The sequence below is a fragment of the Panulirus ornatus genome, chromosome 31 (genome assembly GCF_036320965.1).
Source record: "Panulirus ornatus isolate Po-2019 chromosome 31, ASM3632096v1, whole genome shotgun sequence".
NCBI classification, from domain to species: domain Eukaryota; kingdom Metazoa; phylum Arthropoda; class Malacostraca; order Decapoda; family Palinuridae; genus Panulirus; species Panulirus ornatus.
This window is the reverse complement of record NC_092254.1, coordinates 2789979-2806614: the sequence shown is the minus strand read 5'-3', so window position 1 is coordinate 2806614 and position 16636 is coordinate 2789979. Positions and strand designations below refer to the sequence as shown.

Sequence of the window (16636 nt, the reverse complement as noted above, 5' to 3'; positions counted from 1 at the left end):
TCAGTTGATATGGCAGTTACTGATATTTATGTTTTCAAATATCTGCATCCTAAAAGTGGAGCTTAATCGTACAGATTTGTATGTGCTTAGATTATTTTGTTCTTGGATTTACAGACTTTTCCTGTTGAAGTAAAGTTGTTGCATTTTTGGGATATGTCCATAAAATGTGTAAGAAGTTAAAAAATAAAATTGATTGTTTCACTGATAGTTCTGAATGATAAATCTGTTTCCAATTGCGGTCTTTTCCATAGATATTAATGGATTTTATATGTGCAAGCTCATTGTGTAGCTTTTCAGCTGTTTACTATTTTTGAAGTTTTTATAATGTTTTATTACTATATAAACCCAAGTAATGCATGAGATAATGTTGTTAAAGGACAAGGTAATGCCTGTTTACCTGTGGCATCTTAACTACATCTCCTTCTTGTATATCAACTTGCTGTTATACGTCTACTGTCTCATTCTTGTGTCTCCCCTGATGATGTAATCATTACTTGAAAGTGCACTTGGGAACTTATTGTGTTTCCTTCTCCTGTGTTATGCATATACTAGATCACAAGCACCACAGTAACCTCTTGTCTGTTTTCCTGGTGCTACCTCACTGAAGTATGGGGTAGCGATGCTGTTTCCTGTGGGGCGGGGTAGCGCCAGGAATGGATGAAGACACGCAAGTATGCCTTCTCCAGATCCTTAAATGCTACAAACAAATCATCTCTTTTTATAAGTATTTCTCACACACATTCTTCAGAGCAAACACCTGATCCACACATCATCTACCGCTTTGGAAACCACAACGCTCTTCCCCAGTCTGATGCTCTGTACATGCCTTCATCTCTCTCTTAGTATCCTCCCATATGATTTCCTAGGAATACTCAACTAACTTATACAACTGTAGTTTGAACACTCACCTTTATCCCCTTTGTCTTTGTACAATAGCACTGTGCCATTGTACTGTTCAATAGAAGATCCTTACTGGGCTTAGTCCAAAATGATGCAATATTGTATTTTTTTTTTTTTTTAGAACTGGAGAAGATGGCTCAAGTTTTTGGCCAGCCACCACCAGAGATCAAGGTATCCACTACACTGCATAATGGTGGCTCTCATTATGGGTCAGTAACATCCAGCATAGGTAGTGTTGGAGATTGTGGTCATCTTGATGATTCAGCTACTACCACCACCACAAATGGACTATTCAACCCAGAGATAACTGCTGACAGGATGAGACGGAGGCTGAAGTAAGGATGACAGTGATAGAAGTTTGAACATTTTTTTATGATTATAGTTTTAATGATATTTTTAAGATTTCTGTGAAGCAGTGAATTTGTTGCTCAGAAATGGTGATTTAATTGTTTTTATGTTTCATGTATCCAGATTACAGGATTCTTGGTTTTTCATGATAATCTTGTACTTTGAATTTACTTTACCTCTGGGAAGTGTGCTTGTGCCACTTTATTTTAAATGTCGGAAGTAGCACACCTGATGCAAGGAATAGAGTGAAATGGAATGATGTGGTATACAGGGGTTGATGTGCTGCCAGTGGACTGAACCAGGGTATGTGAAATATCTCGGGTAAACCATGGAAAGGTCTTTGGGGCCTGCATATGGATAGGGAGCTGTGGTTTTGGTGCATTGCAAATGACAGCTAGAGACTGAGTGTGAATGAATGTGGCATTTTTTTTTTCTGTATGTTTTCCTGGTGCTAGCTCGCTGAAGGAGGGGTTAGCGATGCTGTTTCCTGTGGAGCAGGGTAGTCCCAAGAGTGGAAAAAGGCAAACAAGTATGAATGTGTACATGTATATGTATATATGTAAATGTTTTGTATGTATATGTATACATATGTATATATGTTGATATGTATATATATATATATATATATGTATGTGTGTGTATATGGGCATTTATGTATATATGAATGGATGGGCCAATCTTCGTCCGTTTTCTGGTGCTACTGCAGACCTTTCCGTGTTTTACCCCAGACTTTTCACGTGCCTTGGTTGAGTCCATTGATGGCACATCGACCCTAGTATACCATATCGTTCCAATTTACTCCTCCATGCACCCCTCTCACCACTTGCATGTTCAGGCCCCGATTGTTCAAGATCTTTGTCGCTCCATCCTTCCACCTCCTATTTGGTCTCCTGCTTCTTTTTGTTCCTTCCACCTCTTAACACAGATATCCTTTTTGTCAACCTTTCGTCACTCATTCGCTTCGTATGTCCAAACCATTTCAACACATCCTCTTCTGTTCTCTCAACCACACTTATTTTATTACCAAACAGCTCTCTTACCCTTTCATTACTTACTCGATTAAACCACTTCATGCCACATATTGTCCTCAAACCTTTCATTTCCAACACATCCACCCTCCTCCACACAACCCTGTCTCTGTCCCATGCCTTGGAACCATATGATATTGTTGGAGCTACTATTCCTTCAAACATACCCATATAAGATTGAAGATACCTTCAGGAAAGCTGGAGAATGTCAACGTTAAATTGCATGAAGAACAGTTTTCTTCCTTCATACATAAATGTCATAACAATACTGAATGAATTTCTAATTGTGATGATGTAAGAACAAGGATATTGGTTATAAGTGGATCAATGTATCTTGGTACTTGTGGATTGAAACATTTGTACTCAACAGATTCTTTTTTATGAACCCGATGGAGAAGTGGCATGCAAGGCGCCGATTCCCATGGAAGCTATTACTTCAGATTTTCAAAATTGTTGTTGTCACAGCACAGGTGAGACTTTTTTACTTTCTCATCGTTTCTCACAGATCAAGTTCTTTATAATCCAGTTTCATTTTTTCTCTTGCAAGAAGCATCTGCATTCCACCTCTTTAAGTCAGCTGTACTTTCTTCATTGTGGAGGTGATTTTTTAAAACACATTGCAATGCAAAGGTTATTCTATATAGAATGTATGGCATACATTACCAATAGCATTTGGACTTTATTCCCCCCCTTGAGATCCATATTGTAAGTTATTTAACAGATAAGTGCATTTATACAGGTGTGGGTGCATTAATGATAACTTCACAGTTATCATTGCAGTTTAAAAACTAAACATTGGTAGTTTAGGCAGATCTCCAATATATTTTGAATGAGCATAAGAGTATTTTGAAGTGAATATTTTTCCTAAGTTTCATGAGTTTAATTTACATAAATAATGCACAGCACTATCTTCATTAGGTTAATACATATTGAACTCAAAAGTGGACCTTCTCTGCAGATGCATCTTGCAAAATCTTTGAAGCAGTGTTCATTGGTTTGAGATCCAGTAGACTTTTTCAGGACTCTTGCTGAGGAACTTCATAGTTTGAGTTTGCCACTTGAGTTGTGGAACAGTTGTCAAGTAATTGAACTAGAAATGAGTATATGAAAAGAATTTATGTTGACTTTGAATATTTACTCACGATGGTAGAAAATAGATCTTTTCTGGAGAAGGAACTTGAAAATATTACAAAAGAGTGTTTTGTTTTGTTACAGAAATGTTATCTCCCACTTTCAAATGAATTTTATTTGGAATGAGTTATGGGTTTAAACATAAAGTACATTGATAATTAAGAATTTCCTTATATTTTTATTCTGATAAAATTTATGGGCTCATTTATGTTTAGCTTATTTTTGTTTTGTAAAATCAGTAAGTACAGCTTCACTTTTCCTTGAGACCAAATAATGTATTATGAAGAAATACTGAAGGTAAAGAAAAGGAAATGACACTACAAATATTTATTCAGAAGATAGTGATTTTCAGAACTTTGCAAAATTAACATGTGCTTTGGAACTTGCACATGACCCATATGTTTCATTCCTGTAAGTTGAGAAATGTAAGTATTTAAAGAGCACAAACAGCTTTTGCCATGAGCCTGTAGAAAATAATGAATAATGAAGAAGTGTGTTAAAGAATGTAAGAGAGAGACATTTTTGGTGCTCTGTAAATGACACAAATCCTTACAGGATTGCCTGAATTTTGGTTGTAGGGATGTATTACAAAATTTTCTTCCTTGATAAAAGAAATTATTTGAACAGCATAGAATGACAAGCATTTAGAGACATCTCTCTCCATGTGCATGATATGTTGGCTCTCAGTTATTTGAAAGGGGACACCCATCTATTGCTTCTTAGATTTGATCGTGCAAAGTTTAACAAAATGCTGTAATTGTTACTTGCTATTTTAGATTTTTATCAAACAAACTAGGGACATATTTATATAATCAACTTTTCAAGAAACTTACACATTGTTTCAGTGATATGCGATTGAAGTAGTTAATGTGTATTTTAGTTTAATTAAGGCAAGGTATTGGAGTTGTGAAAGACATTAGCAGTATTAATGAAAGAACTTTGTATTTTTACCTTTTGTATTTGACACTTTGTGTCATTGTTTAATTAGCACATGAGTGGCAGTAGTTGTACCTGTTTCCTTTTTAATCCATCTGTAAAGGTAAAAGGGAAAGGTAAACTATGGAGTATTCTGTATGGTTTGGAAGTAGGTGGTAGTCTAGACTTCAGGATATTATATATGGAAGAGACATTAGGTGTGTGTAAGTAAGACCATTGTTCATTTGACCTTGTTGCTACCTGACTGACGGGAAAGGCAGATACATATAAAATAAATGTTTTTACCTAGAATAAAGATACTTTTGATATTAATGTAATTGCTTGTAACTTCTCTGTCAAGGAGTTGGCTGTGTTTATCCCTGTGCAGTGTAAATATTTCTCCAACTTTTGATTTCCTTTAGAAGACATGATGGCATTTGAGGGGAAAGTATGATTGGGGAAGCAGTTAAAGGTTGTGAAAACTGATTGTATGATGGGAATTATTTAAAACCATGCTGGAAGATAATAACCTTTAATAGTTTGTGTGAAACTGAAATGTGCACTGTCACTATCATGTAACCTTGTATTGTGTCTGTGGCTCAAGTATAGGACATTCAGTGTAAGAGGGTATCTCTTTTTTTTAACATGGTAGTACCATTTTTAGTGACTAAGGCCAAGGGGACTTTGGTTTAATTTGATTTCAGTGTCATGTGTGATTGAAATATACTTTCTTTTGTTCTAGCTGTGCCTGTTTGCCCAGCAGCGCTACAATCATGTCAACTACCTCTGGGACACCAAGGTTTCATTTTCACACCTGTTCATCAAGGAGTGGGATACCTCAAGGGAAATTCAAGCCTACCCTCCATCTAATGGCCCTTTAGCAGTGTACAAAAAGTCCATTTTTTATGAATATTTGGAATATGCAGTGATTGCGGTGAGCATTTTTATATAGTTTATACTTGTGGTTTTAAAACTTCACTTTGACCTCTAGAAATAAATTTGTCCCGAGAAAACTTTTGTCTGTTTTTAGCCAGATTTTCCTTTTGTTATTTTGTTAATCTGTTTGTTAATTTAGCTTACTTTCATTTTAGTCTCATTTACATCAGGTAGAGTTTGTGCATACAGCCTTTAGATTTACTAGCACCCATCCTCTCCTTATGACCAATGTGCAAAAGTGGATGTAGACTTCCACATTTAATAAATTTTCACAATTTTTCACTTTTCAAACTCAGTTGATCTGTTAAGTGAGACTAATGTTTCCACTCGCAAGCAAACTTGACACAAAATGACTCCCTTGCACGTGAATAGAAATAAATCCTCTGTCTGTCTTTCTCCTCTGAAATAACTCTAGCCATTATCACTTTATGTAAAGCTTTTGTCTATCTCTTTTGCAGTCTCTTTCCTCTCCATTCACCTCAGCTTTACAGTCAAGTATCTTCTTTACTGAATGACTTACATGACTTAAAGGCATCCGTCCCTGTGCCTTTCTAACAGTATCCTCATTTATCACTTCTTTGTTATATGTTTACTTTTTGTTCCCTTAATTTCAATACACAATTAAGACATCCTCTGTTATAGCCTTACTGTTTGTTTCCATATGTTTACTTTTTGTTCCCTTAATTTCAATACGCAATTAAGACATCCTCTGTTATAGCCTTACTGTTTGTTTCCATTCGGACTGATTTTGCACTGTGATTTTATTAAGCTGAAAATTCATATTTTACTTTAATGCTCTGGATTTGGGATGAAAATGTAAATTCAGGAACTATCAGGCTTTGTACACCTGAACCACTTCACACAAAAATATGAATATAGTTACTGTAGATGGATAAGTAGATTAAGTATCTCAGAGATACAAGGACATTGCACTTTTGTGCATTACTTTCAATAGCTTCATACTGTACACTTAGCAAAGCCATTTCCTTTTCTCTCTAAATCTGTCCTGAAAAGTGCTTCTGAATACCTAACCTCATTAATGATTACTAGTGCTTTACCACTGAAACTGAGATTGCATTGAAATAGCTTAATTGTGTAAGTTTGGAAGTTCTTGTGTCATTTTAGCATGCTTAATTGTGTAAGTTTGGAAGTTCTTGTGTCATTTTAGCACTAGTATTGGACTGAAGACTGTATTAACGAACTTTATTCACTTGATCCACCCAATGTAATTGAAAATGGAAATAGCAGTAGTAAATGGATAGATGGATTGCCCTGTTCTTTCAAAAACATGAACCTGCCTTTGATTTGAACATATTTCTCCCTGCTTCCTCAGAGCAACCTACTATTTTATACACTTTCTTTTCTGATTCAGCCAAAAGAAAAACATCATTTGGCTGTAGTTAATCTGTTAGTGTGTTTATTCCCTTATCACTGCTACGTACATCCTCTGCACCACACTGGGCTCACTAATCATTTTATCACCATCAGTCAAAGACCCACCTTATCTTTTGCCCACTTTGTTTAAACAACTTATTCTTGCACAATTTTTTTTTTTTTTATCATACCCTACCCTTTTTATGTTCATACAGCACAGCAATAACTGCTTTCATCCAGTCATTATACTCTCACCTGCTTGTGTATTCTATCATCCATACAGTTCAAATTTGTTAAACTGCAGCTAGACCCTCCCTTTTCATTTCATTGTCTTTTGTATCTTCTTCCTCACCAGTTTCATTTTTCCAGGTGCATTGCTGGTCTTTTGATTCCTTTTTGTGATATATCATGATTCCTGCAATTATTTCTCTCCATGTTTCTGATTCTAAAGTACAGTTATCACATCTCTCATACCATCCTTAGGCAGTTTGTTAAGCACTCTCTCCATTTCTTCAGAAATGCAGCCTTTGTCTCAGTCCCCTAGATTTGTTTTGCATATCCATGCTTTTCATGCAGATTTTCTTCTTCACCTCTTTACTTTCATCCAAATGGCCTTGTCTATTTACAGCGATTTTCATTCACCCTTTTTCTGAGATCCTCATTTACTTTCCTTTTATTCATATGCTCCAACTTTACACTTTTTATTTTGTACTCCTTTTATGTTCCATTCATCATTTTTCAAAGAAACAGCTTCTCTCATACTCTTTCAGCAACCAGTTTCCTTAAATATTCATTCCCCTATACTCTCCATGTCATTCCAAAAATTATTCTTACAGAGTTATATACCTCTGTGGAAGCCTCTGTTAATTGGCTGTTTTCAAAGTAAAATAAGAATTACTTAATTTTTTCAGTATGTGAGAATTCCTGAAGAAGCTATAGGAACTTATGATTACCATTATAAGAATGGGAGCATTGTACCTCCAGTCCTCTGTGCCACACATTACATAAGTGGTCACGCCTTCACCACCAACAACACATATATTATTGATGATAATATCACTAGAAGTAAGTCTACAATGCATTGATTTTCAAGGTTTCTTATCTTGTTTAATGCTTTAATCTTATATTGTTTAGGTGAGTTCTGTTACAATAAAAACAGCTTAGTTAAACTATTGTTGTTAAGTTTTCTCTATGACATCTTGTGTTTTGTCGAAGATAGGTTATCTTCTGGAATTATTAACATGAACATGATAATGACTGGAAATTTGGTTTTCATCTTCACAGCATGTCTCAGCATCCCACCATCAGATGTCAGTGTTACAGGATGGTCAGCAAAAACTTACTTGGAGCAGCATAACTTTACTTTTGACTTTGACCTTCTCCTCAAAGTTGACTTTACTTTTGTATTACGAACCATCAAGCTCAGGGTCAACTTGCCCTTTGATACACCGGAATGCTACCACTTAACAGGCAGTGTAAGTAGAAGAGATAAGGGGTGTGATTAGAATGAACTTGCTTATGATTATCTGGCTCTGTCTTGTTGATGTAATTTTGGTATATAGCAGTGTAGGTTTTGAAGGGTTTCTCTGTTCACTTTGATCATTTGGTGATTCTTCAGATTCATTCATTTAGGTAATGTTCTTGTGCTTGTACTTATGGACTCTTCCCTTTCTCCTTACTTTCATTGTGAATAATTATAGAGTCTAGCTGCTGAAAAAACTAGGGCATCAGAAAATCAGCTGCTGACTCTCAGCTGTTTGTTCACAGATACCTTCTAGATGCAGTTCATAATTAGTTTATTAGCTTGAAATTCAGATACATAAAAGGATAGGTAGAACTGTATTAGATTTCTTTTCACCACATCATTGCATGTAGAGATTGTATGAAGTTTTCTCCATAAAATTTCATGAGGTGAAGATATATATTTACCAATGAGCTAAAAGTTGCTGGATATGGAGATGTTCAAGCTATGGTGAAGAATTAATGTAGTTTGTTTGGTGTGATAGGGATTAAGACAATTAGAAAAATATATAGTGAGAAGTTGTTTGAAAAGCATATGAATGGAAGTGTGAGATGGTGTGGACATTTAGCAGGTGAGAGGGGGAGGAGGTGTTAAGATGTATCATTTTGTTTCTGGGTTTATGAGAATAAAAGTTCTACAATAAAGGGATTGTCTGACTCTGACAAGGTATATCAGAAGAGGATGCAAGACAACTAATTCATGACCATGTGATTTGGAACCATGTGTGCAGGGATGGGAGGATGAATAGAGATGCAGTTATCTCAGAGTGAATCATAATGGTGTGGTGCGAATGATTATGAATTGATTTAGTAGTGTGGAAGATTTGCTCTCACTATTGTACTGTGCTCTGTTTTTGGATAGTTTGTAAGTTCAGGATGTAATTGAATGAGTGATAACAGTGCATGCAGGTCATCATCCCAATAAAGCTGAAAACAAAGGTAAGGTTAGAAGGAAGAGTATTATTATTAACAGGTAGTAGAATTGATAGTTACTTTTACTCATTCCAGAATGTAGAAGTTTCAGTTACTGCTAGTTGGTAGGCAGATGTTTTGATGTTTCACCTAACCATGGATATGCATTTCACAAGCATTTGTCTTAGGAGCTGCATTAGCAAGCATTGTAGAATTAAACACTTCAAAGTTCCTTTACTTTTATGTGCTTATTCGTGTTTTTCATGAATTGTGTAACTTATCTGAATTGTGATGCTTCTGTATGAAATTGAAGGTAGAAGCAGTCGCTTTGGAGTGTTAGTTTAGTTCTGAATATGAGTGATATTATGCACCAAAGAGCATATAAGCATGAACTTCTTACTTCTTTTCAGGTTATTTTTGATAATGGTAACCACGATGGGCAGATTTTGGTAGATTTGGATGTAGGTGCTCGTGTATTAGAGTGTGTTGGATCCATACAATTGGCCTCAGAAACAAGAACGCTCAAAGTAAGTTCATTAAATTTTTTTGGTGTGTGTGTGTGTAAAAGACTCCATTTATGCAGACTTCTCAGATAATGGTTTATTACTCTCTTTGACTGATGAACAATTTTACACCTTTCTCTGTGGAAATTTATACCCATGATGTAAATGGATGGTTGTATCTCTTTGTAGTTATATTCTCTTCCCCAGTACACATGACATTGACTAAGTATGTATATATTTTAGTGACTTGACAGACTACGAAACAGCAGTCCCTCCAACCCTGTATGAAGTTCTACTCCACTTGACGTACACCCATTTTTAACTACATTCCCTAAGCATATATGAGTGCCATTTTCTACATTGGGTTATGGAAACCACTCATCTTACAATTCTACAAACACAGTTGTAGCTTACTGAAGTACTTGTCAATCACAGGATGCAACGTCCATTGTGAAGATGCTGAACATCAATTCCTTACTTGGCATGCACTCACCTTCCACAAACAAACACACATTACCGCCATACTTTTTGACCGGTCCTGTTCAGAGGATGTGGCCAGCTTCCTGTGCTCAATGGGAGTTCCATATTGTGCAGATGAATATTAGTGCATTTGTGCATATGGACGTTTATCTGACTTGATTTACATGTATGGGGCATTGAATCAAGGAATAAGATGAACAAGGTATCCTGATTAATCCAGCATGAAGTTAGGAACCCCATGTTTATGTATAATATGTGTTTAACCTTTTGCTGTTGTATGCTTGAGATTTGGTAAATACTTATGTTTTGGTGGATTATTACTTTTAGGAGAAGACTAGTTGGTCAGTTAATACATTAAGGGCATGGAGTGAAAGAGCTTTCCTCTTGCTTATCTTGATTGTAATTTCATTTGCAACCATGAACAGTGTATGGAAGTTGACTTTCTCTCGCTGATGGTTATAGAATCTGGAATATATGATTGTGAGATCTGTAGAGATACTAAGTTTTCTAAAGTAATAGGGAGAGGAAAGCAATCATGTCAAAGTGATAAAAAATTATCCGAAAAGGGTAAGGAAAGGCCTGAAAGTAAATATTGCAGGTTGTAGACAGGAAAGGAATGTTGATATGTAGTAAGTGCTTGTTGAAAGGGTGTAAACCATGCACTAGTCAGTAGAAATGTGTATTATGTTTTTCTGCACAGTTAGGATGATATGAAATGATAAAAGTTAAAAGTGAATATTCTGAGAATGGGCAGAATTTTGTTGATAGGGTGAAAGCTATAAAATATACAAGAATACTCAATTAGCAGATTGATTAAAGAAAGAAATGGTGAGGTTTGGAAATGTTAAATTTCTTCTGAGCAGTCAAAAGAAAGAAGTGTTGAGGTTTTGAAAAATTAAATTTCTTCTGAGCAGTTAATTGTCACAGAAAAAGATTGAATGGTCATTTAAACATTTGGTTCAGAACTGTATCATTGTTAACAAAAATGCAGTGTGGCATATTGGTGTAATCAGAATCTTAAACTTCCTGTGAACCATCGCAAAGGGGATACAACTTTTATTGAATATCATGTAGTTCATCTGTTTTATGTTATGCTGATAACCAAGGATGTTTGCAGAAGATTCTGCAGTCATTGTTCTATTTTGATTGTTGAAATGGCATTTTTCATGATGGAAGCATGGTAAAGCAGGGGAGATCCTACATCCAGCATATAGAACCTGCTAAAGCATTAGAAATTGTCAAAGTAATCTTTCTTTTTATATATTTGGTAGATTTATCTTTTGTCTCTGAATAATTGTACTGATTACAGTCCTTTTTGTATTCTGTGCTTCAGGGAATATTTGTGAGTACAACCATATCCAAAAAGTATATTTGCTCGTATTTATTGGATATTGGATTTGAAGATACTTTTTTCCATTATCATTGGTCATGATGGTAATCATAGCTGTCAGGTCAACCAAAAAGCAAAAATGGTATCTGTAATTGTCAGATGTTTTAAACCATGATGTACCAAACATTTGAACCAGTGGGCACCATCACAGACTTATTGAGCCTTCATTGAACCCCAATCACATACTTTGTAAATAATGATTATATATATATATATATATATTTTTCATACATGTTCGCCATTTCCTGAGGTAGCGCCAAGAACAGAGGACTAAGCCTTAAAGGGAATATCCTCACTTGGCGCCCGTCTCTGTTCCCTCTTTTGGAAAATTAAAAAATGAGTGAGGAAAGATTGACAAAGAGGATATATTTGTCAGAAGTGGAGGGAACAAGGAGAAGCACGAGACCAAATTGGAGGTTGAAGGATGGAGAGAAAAGATTTTGAGCGATCAGGGCCTGAACATACAGGAGGGTGAGAGGCGTGCAAGGAATAGAGTGAATTGGAACGTTGTGGTATATTGGGTTGATGTGCTGTCACTGGACTGAACCAGGGGAAAAAGAATGCTTTCCACATATTCCTTGCGTGCCATAAAAGGTGACTAAAAGGGGAGGGAATGGGGGGCTGGAAATCCTCTCTTCCAGTTTTTACTTTTCCAAAAGAAGGAACAGAGAAGTGGGCTAAGTGAGGATTTTCCCCTCTTAGGCTCAGTCCTCTGTTCATAATGCTACCTCGCTAATGTGGGAAATGGCGAATTTGTATGAATATATTATTCCTGGGGATGGGGGGAGAAGAATACTTCCCTCATATTCCCTGTGTGTCGTAGAAGGCGATTAAAAGGGGAGGGAATTTTCCAAAAAAAGGAATGGAGAAGGGGGCCAAGTGAGGATATTCCCTCTAAGGCTCAGTCCTCTGTTTTTAATGCTACCTTGCTGATGTGGGAAATTGTGAATATGTATGAAAAAAATATACATTAAGTCATCAAAATTGAACAAGTGTAGAACAAAACTAGCGAGTGAAAAATACTTTTTGATTGAAGAAGTTTACGTACCTAATGAGATGGATGGGCATCTTGATAGTTATTAGGTCATATTTTTGCATCTTATTACATGAAGAATAGAAACTTACTCTGCCTTTCCTTTAGTATATGTATAGTTAACTATTTAAAATTTAAAGGTTAAAGTTTTATGATCCCTAGAATGACCCCTGGACATTTATCAGCCCCCTACACAGTTCCATCAACTCATAGGGGTCTATAACAACCTCTCTGGGGAATCACTATTTTAAACAGCTTGTATGTTTTTTCCTTGCAACATTGACATTAAAAAAGAAATTAGATAAGACTGCTTTAGATTTAAGGAGCAGTCATTAATTGTACTGGTTGAAAGGCTCATAGCTAGTTTTTTCTGAATAACATTAAAGTTTACATTATGAATTTGACTTAAAGATTTTAGTCCCTGGAAGATGAAGTTTATTATATTGCATTATTTATGTGCTGATACCATCTTTCTCAACCTGTCAGCATCACTGGTCAATGCAGGGTCGAGAGTAGTGCTGCAGTGTAATTCAGGATCATAGTCGTTATTTTTATGATAAAGTATTTTGCATTAAACACTTGGTTTTCCTTGATTGTTTCTTGTATGTAATGATATGTTTAAGATTGACAATTGCATTGAAAGTCTTTGATGATCATATGTATGTTATTTGTATTGCTTCATATACAGTATAGTTCAGTATTTATCATATGAATAAGGCTACTTCATTTTAAAAGAGATCAGCAGTCTATTCTATTTTATTGTTTCTTGTATGTAATGATATGTTTAAGATTGACAGTTGTATTGAAAGTCTTTGATGATCATATGTTTGTTATTTGTATTGCTTCATATACAGTATAGTTCAGTATTTATCATATGAATAAGGCTGCTTCAGTTTAAAAGAGATCAGCAGTCTCATTCTATATTCAGTATTAAGGAGAAATTTTGGAATTGTGAAGGAATTATTGAGAATGGCTCTGTTTTTGGTGCATTATACACAACTAGCTAGAGAGATCAGGAAGAGGGACCATTCCTTTTATGTCCCCAGCACTGTGCAGAGGAGGATGGATGTGTTTGAAATGAAATGTTTTAGAATGGTATTTGATGTGAGGTGGTTTGAGCAAGTATGTAATGAAAGGGTAAGAAAGAAGTGTGGTGATAAAAAGAGTGTGGTTGAGAGTTGAATAGAGTGTGCTGAAATTGTTTGAACAAATATAAAGAATGAGTGAGGAAAGGCTGACAAAGAGGATATCATGTTTTCAGATGTGGAGGGAAAAAGGAGAATGGGGAGACCAAATTGAAGATGGAAGGATAGAGTGAAAAACATTTGATTGGATATGCCTGAATGTGCATGGGTTAGAGTGAATGGGAACGATGTGGTTTACAGGGGTTGATGTTCTGTCAGTGGACTGAACCAGGGCATGTGAAGTGTCTGGAGTAAACCATGGGGCCTGATTATGGATAGGGGATAGGGAGCTAAGGTTTTGGTGCTTCACACATAACAGGTGGTGAATGGATGTTAGCTGATGTAGCCTTTCTTCATTCATTCCCAGTGCTACTTTGCTAATGCAGGAAACAGTGATCAAGTATGGAAAAATATATATATTTCTTTTTTATACTTGTTTGCTGTTTCCCGCATTAGCAAAGTGGCACCCTGAACAAGTGAAGTGAAGACTTCATTTGCCCACACAACCAGGCCCACACAAATCTTTTCATGATTTCCCCTGGCCACTTCACATGCCCTGATTCAGTTCCTTAACAGCGTATCACTCCCATGTCATTCCAATTCACCCTGTTCCATGCAAGCCTTTTGCCGTCCTCCTTGTTTAGGCCAGGCCCCAATCACTCAAAATCTTTTTCACTCCATCCTTCCATCTTCAGTGTGGTCACTTCTTTCTCCTAGTCCCTACACTTCGGGCACATATATAGTCTTTATGTATATATATACATGTGGTTTCAGTGCATTATACATGACAGCTAGAGACTGAGTGTGAACGAATGTGGCTTTTGTTGTCTCTTCCTAGCACTACCTTGCATGCATGCAGGGGGAGGGGTTTGTCATTTCATGTGTGGTGGGGTGGCGACGGGAATGAATAGAGGCAGCAAGTATGAATTATGTACCTGTGTATATATGTATATGTATACGTTGAAATGTATAGGTATGTATATGTGCATGTGTGGATGTGTATGTTGATACATGTGTATGTGGGTGGGTTGGGCCATCCTTTTGTCTGTTTCCTTGTACTACCTCACTAATGCTGGAGACAGCGACAAAATATAATAGATAAATAAATGATATATATAGATGTATATTATCTCTGGAATAGAGGAGAAAGAGTACTACTGCCCGTATATTCACTGTGTGTCATAGAAGGTGACCAAAAGGGGTGGGAGCGGAGGGACTGGAAATCCTATCTTGTATATACCTGGGTATGCAAATCCAGTGTTTAGTTGATTATATAATGTTGAAATTTTTCAAATCTAATCTTTTTTCCTTTGAAGGTTTGGCGGACAATAATCAATGTTGTCAGTATTCTCATCTGCATCACCTCGTTGTGCATGTGTGTCAGGGCCATCTATCGGGCACAGATACTTAAAAAGGTGCGTAGAACATCAAATATTACAAATTTTGTATTGTTTACATTTTTGTGTCTGCATTTGTAATTGATTATTTCTTTTTTCTACTGTAAGATCAGGCTGGAAAGATGATTACATGTCTTTTATAATTCCTCACTGCTCTTTTATCATATCTTTCTTTTGCCTTACATTGTTTTTTCTTCCATAGACATTTTTAATCTTGGCCCCACTCAATTTGGAGGTTTGTAAAGGAAGAATGTTGAAAGTTGATTTGATAAGAAATTTGGTACATAGGGCCAGGATAGGGATGACACAAGACAGTTTAAGTGAGTAAATAAATATGGAAGACCTGGGGGAATTAGTGGGAGTGGACAACTTATGTTATGGAACTAAGAGGACTGATTTGAGTTGATAGTGGAAGAGTGAGTTAAGGTCCTGGGCGTATCAAAGAGTGTGTTTAGAAGGAATGACCACTGTTCATAAAGGAAAATGTGACTCTTTCTGAATGTACTGGAATCCTGACAGTGTTGTATGGATGCAAGTCTTAGGCCCAGAATGAAAAAGAATGGATGATAGCGGATGTGCATTGGAAAGAAATGCTTAAGAATACGTATTACCCATCCCTCACGTTATGCAGGATCACTTGTGTGCCATTTTGCTGTTCTGTGAGGAATGTATTTCTCCCATTCCCTCTTTTTATGCCATCAAAATTTGCTCACTATTCAATGTGTGTGGAAGAAAGTGCACCAAACTTAGTCTTTGGCTGTATGTTTATTGGTTTGCTGTATGCAATTTCTCTTTGTGCAAGGATTTCATAGATGACCCCCACATATAGCAAGGAATGGGTGTATGTGGCATGAATTTGAATGATTATGAAAGAAATGCCACTGTCAGAAGGGATGGATGGTAATGAGCGTAGTCTCATTAAAACAGCTGACCAGGGTGTGAACCGAAATGTATGGACACATGGAGTGGATGAGTAAAGACACAGTGACAAAGAGGATCTGTGAGTCAGAAGCAAAAGGAGGATGGGGAGGTGACAATGGAGAATATAGAAAAAATGGAAGGCTTGGAAATGTTTGTTATATGGAATAAAAGGGAAGAAGGATAATCTAAGAAGTTTTAAGGAGGTTGAAAGCTTGTGTGTTGGATGTGGGTTAGCTGATAGTTCTTAAGAAAGACATGAACAGGGTAAAGAGCACCAAAGGAGTCCATCATTCCCTGCTCAAGTGGAATGCAGCTTTCAAGCTGCAGCAGCCCCTTAAAAGGGGTCCGTGCACAATTTAAAGATATAGTTGTTGAGAATAGGTGCCCTGTAGATGGTAAAGGCACACACAAAAGCCATTTTTTGGAAATAGAAGTTAAAGTGATATTTGTAGAAGAGGGAAAGAGGACTAGCTGTATAGTTTAAGAAAATTGGGCCAAATTTAAGGTCAGATTAGATTTCAAAGGTTGGGATACTTTATATTCAAGTTTTTGATAAAATTCATAGGACTGGAGCTGACCTAGAGTGATAGTAGTCCCTTCAGTAAGGATGAATCAGTTCTTTGTTTGATTGGGGTAATTGCTTAAAACATTATTCAATTTGGA

The 16636-nt window shown here is 36.3% G+C and overlaps 1 protein-coding gene across 10 annotated transcripts in view; it reads left to right on the top strand.

The window, feature by feature from the left end:
- LOC139758688 (mucolipin-3-like) overlaps window positions 1-16636 on the top strand; it is a 48878-nt gene that overhangs the window by 11051 nt on the left and 21191 nt on the right. For all 10 annotated transcript variants that reach the window (XM_071680314.1, XM_071680315.1, XM_071680312.1 and 7 more), the window contains exons 2-8: window positions 1022-1235; window positions 2647-2746; window positions 5065-5256; window positions 7544-7697; window positions 7917-8107; window positions 9476-9592; window positions 14972-15070. In XM_071680314.1, the coding sequence (XP_071536415.1) occupies window positions 1022-1235; window positions 2647-2746; window positions 5065-5256; window positions 7544-7697; window positions 7917-8107; window positions 9476-9592; window positions 14972-15070 (1067 nt within the window). The remainder of the gene's footprint in view (window positions 1-1021; window positions 1236-2646; window positions 2747-5064; window positions 5257-7543; window positions 7698-7916; window positions 8108-9475; window positions 9593-14971; window positions 15071-16636) is intronic.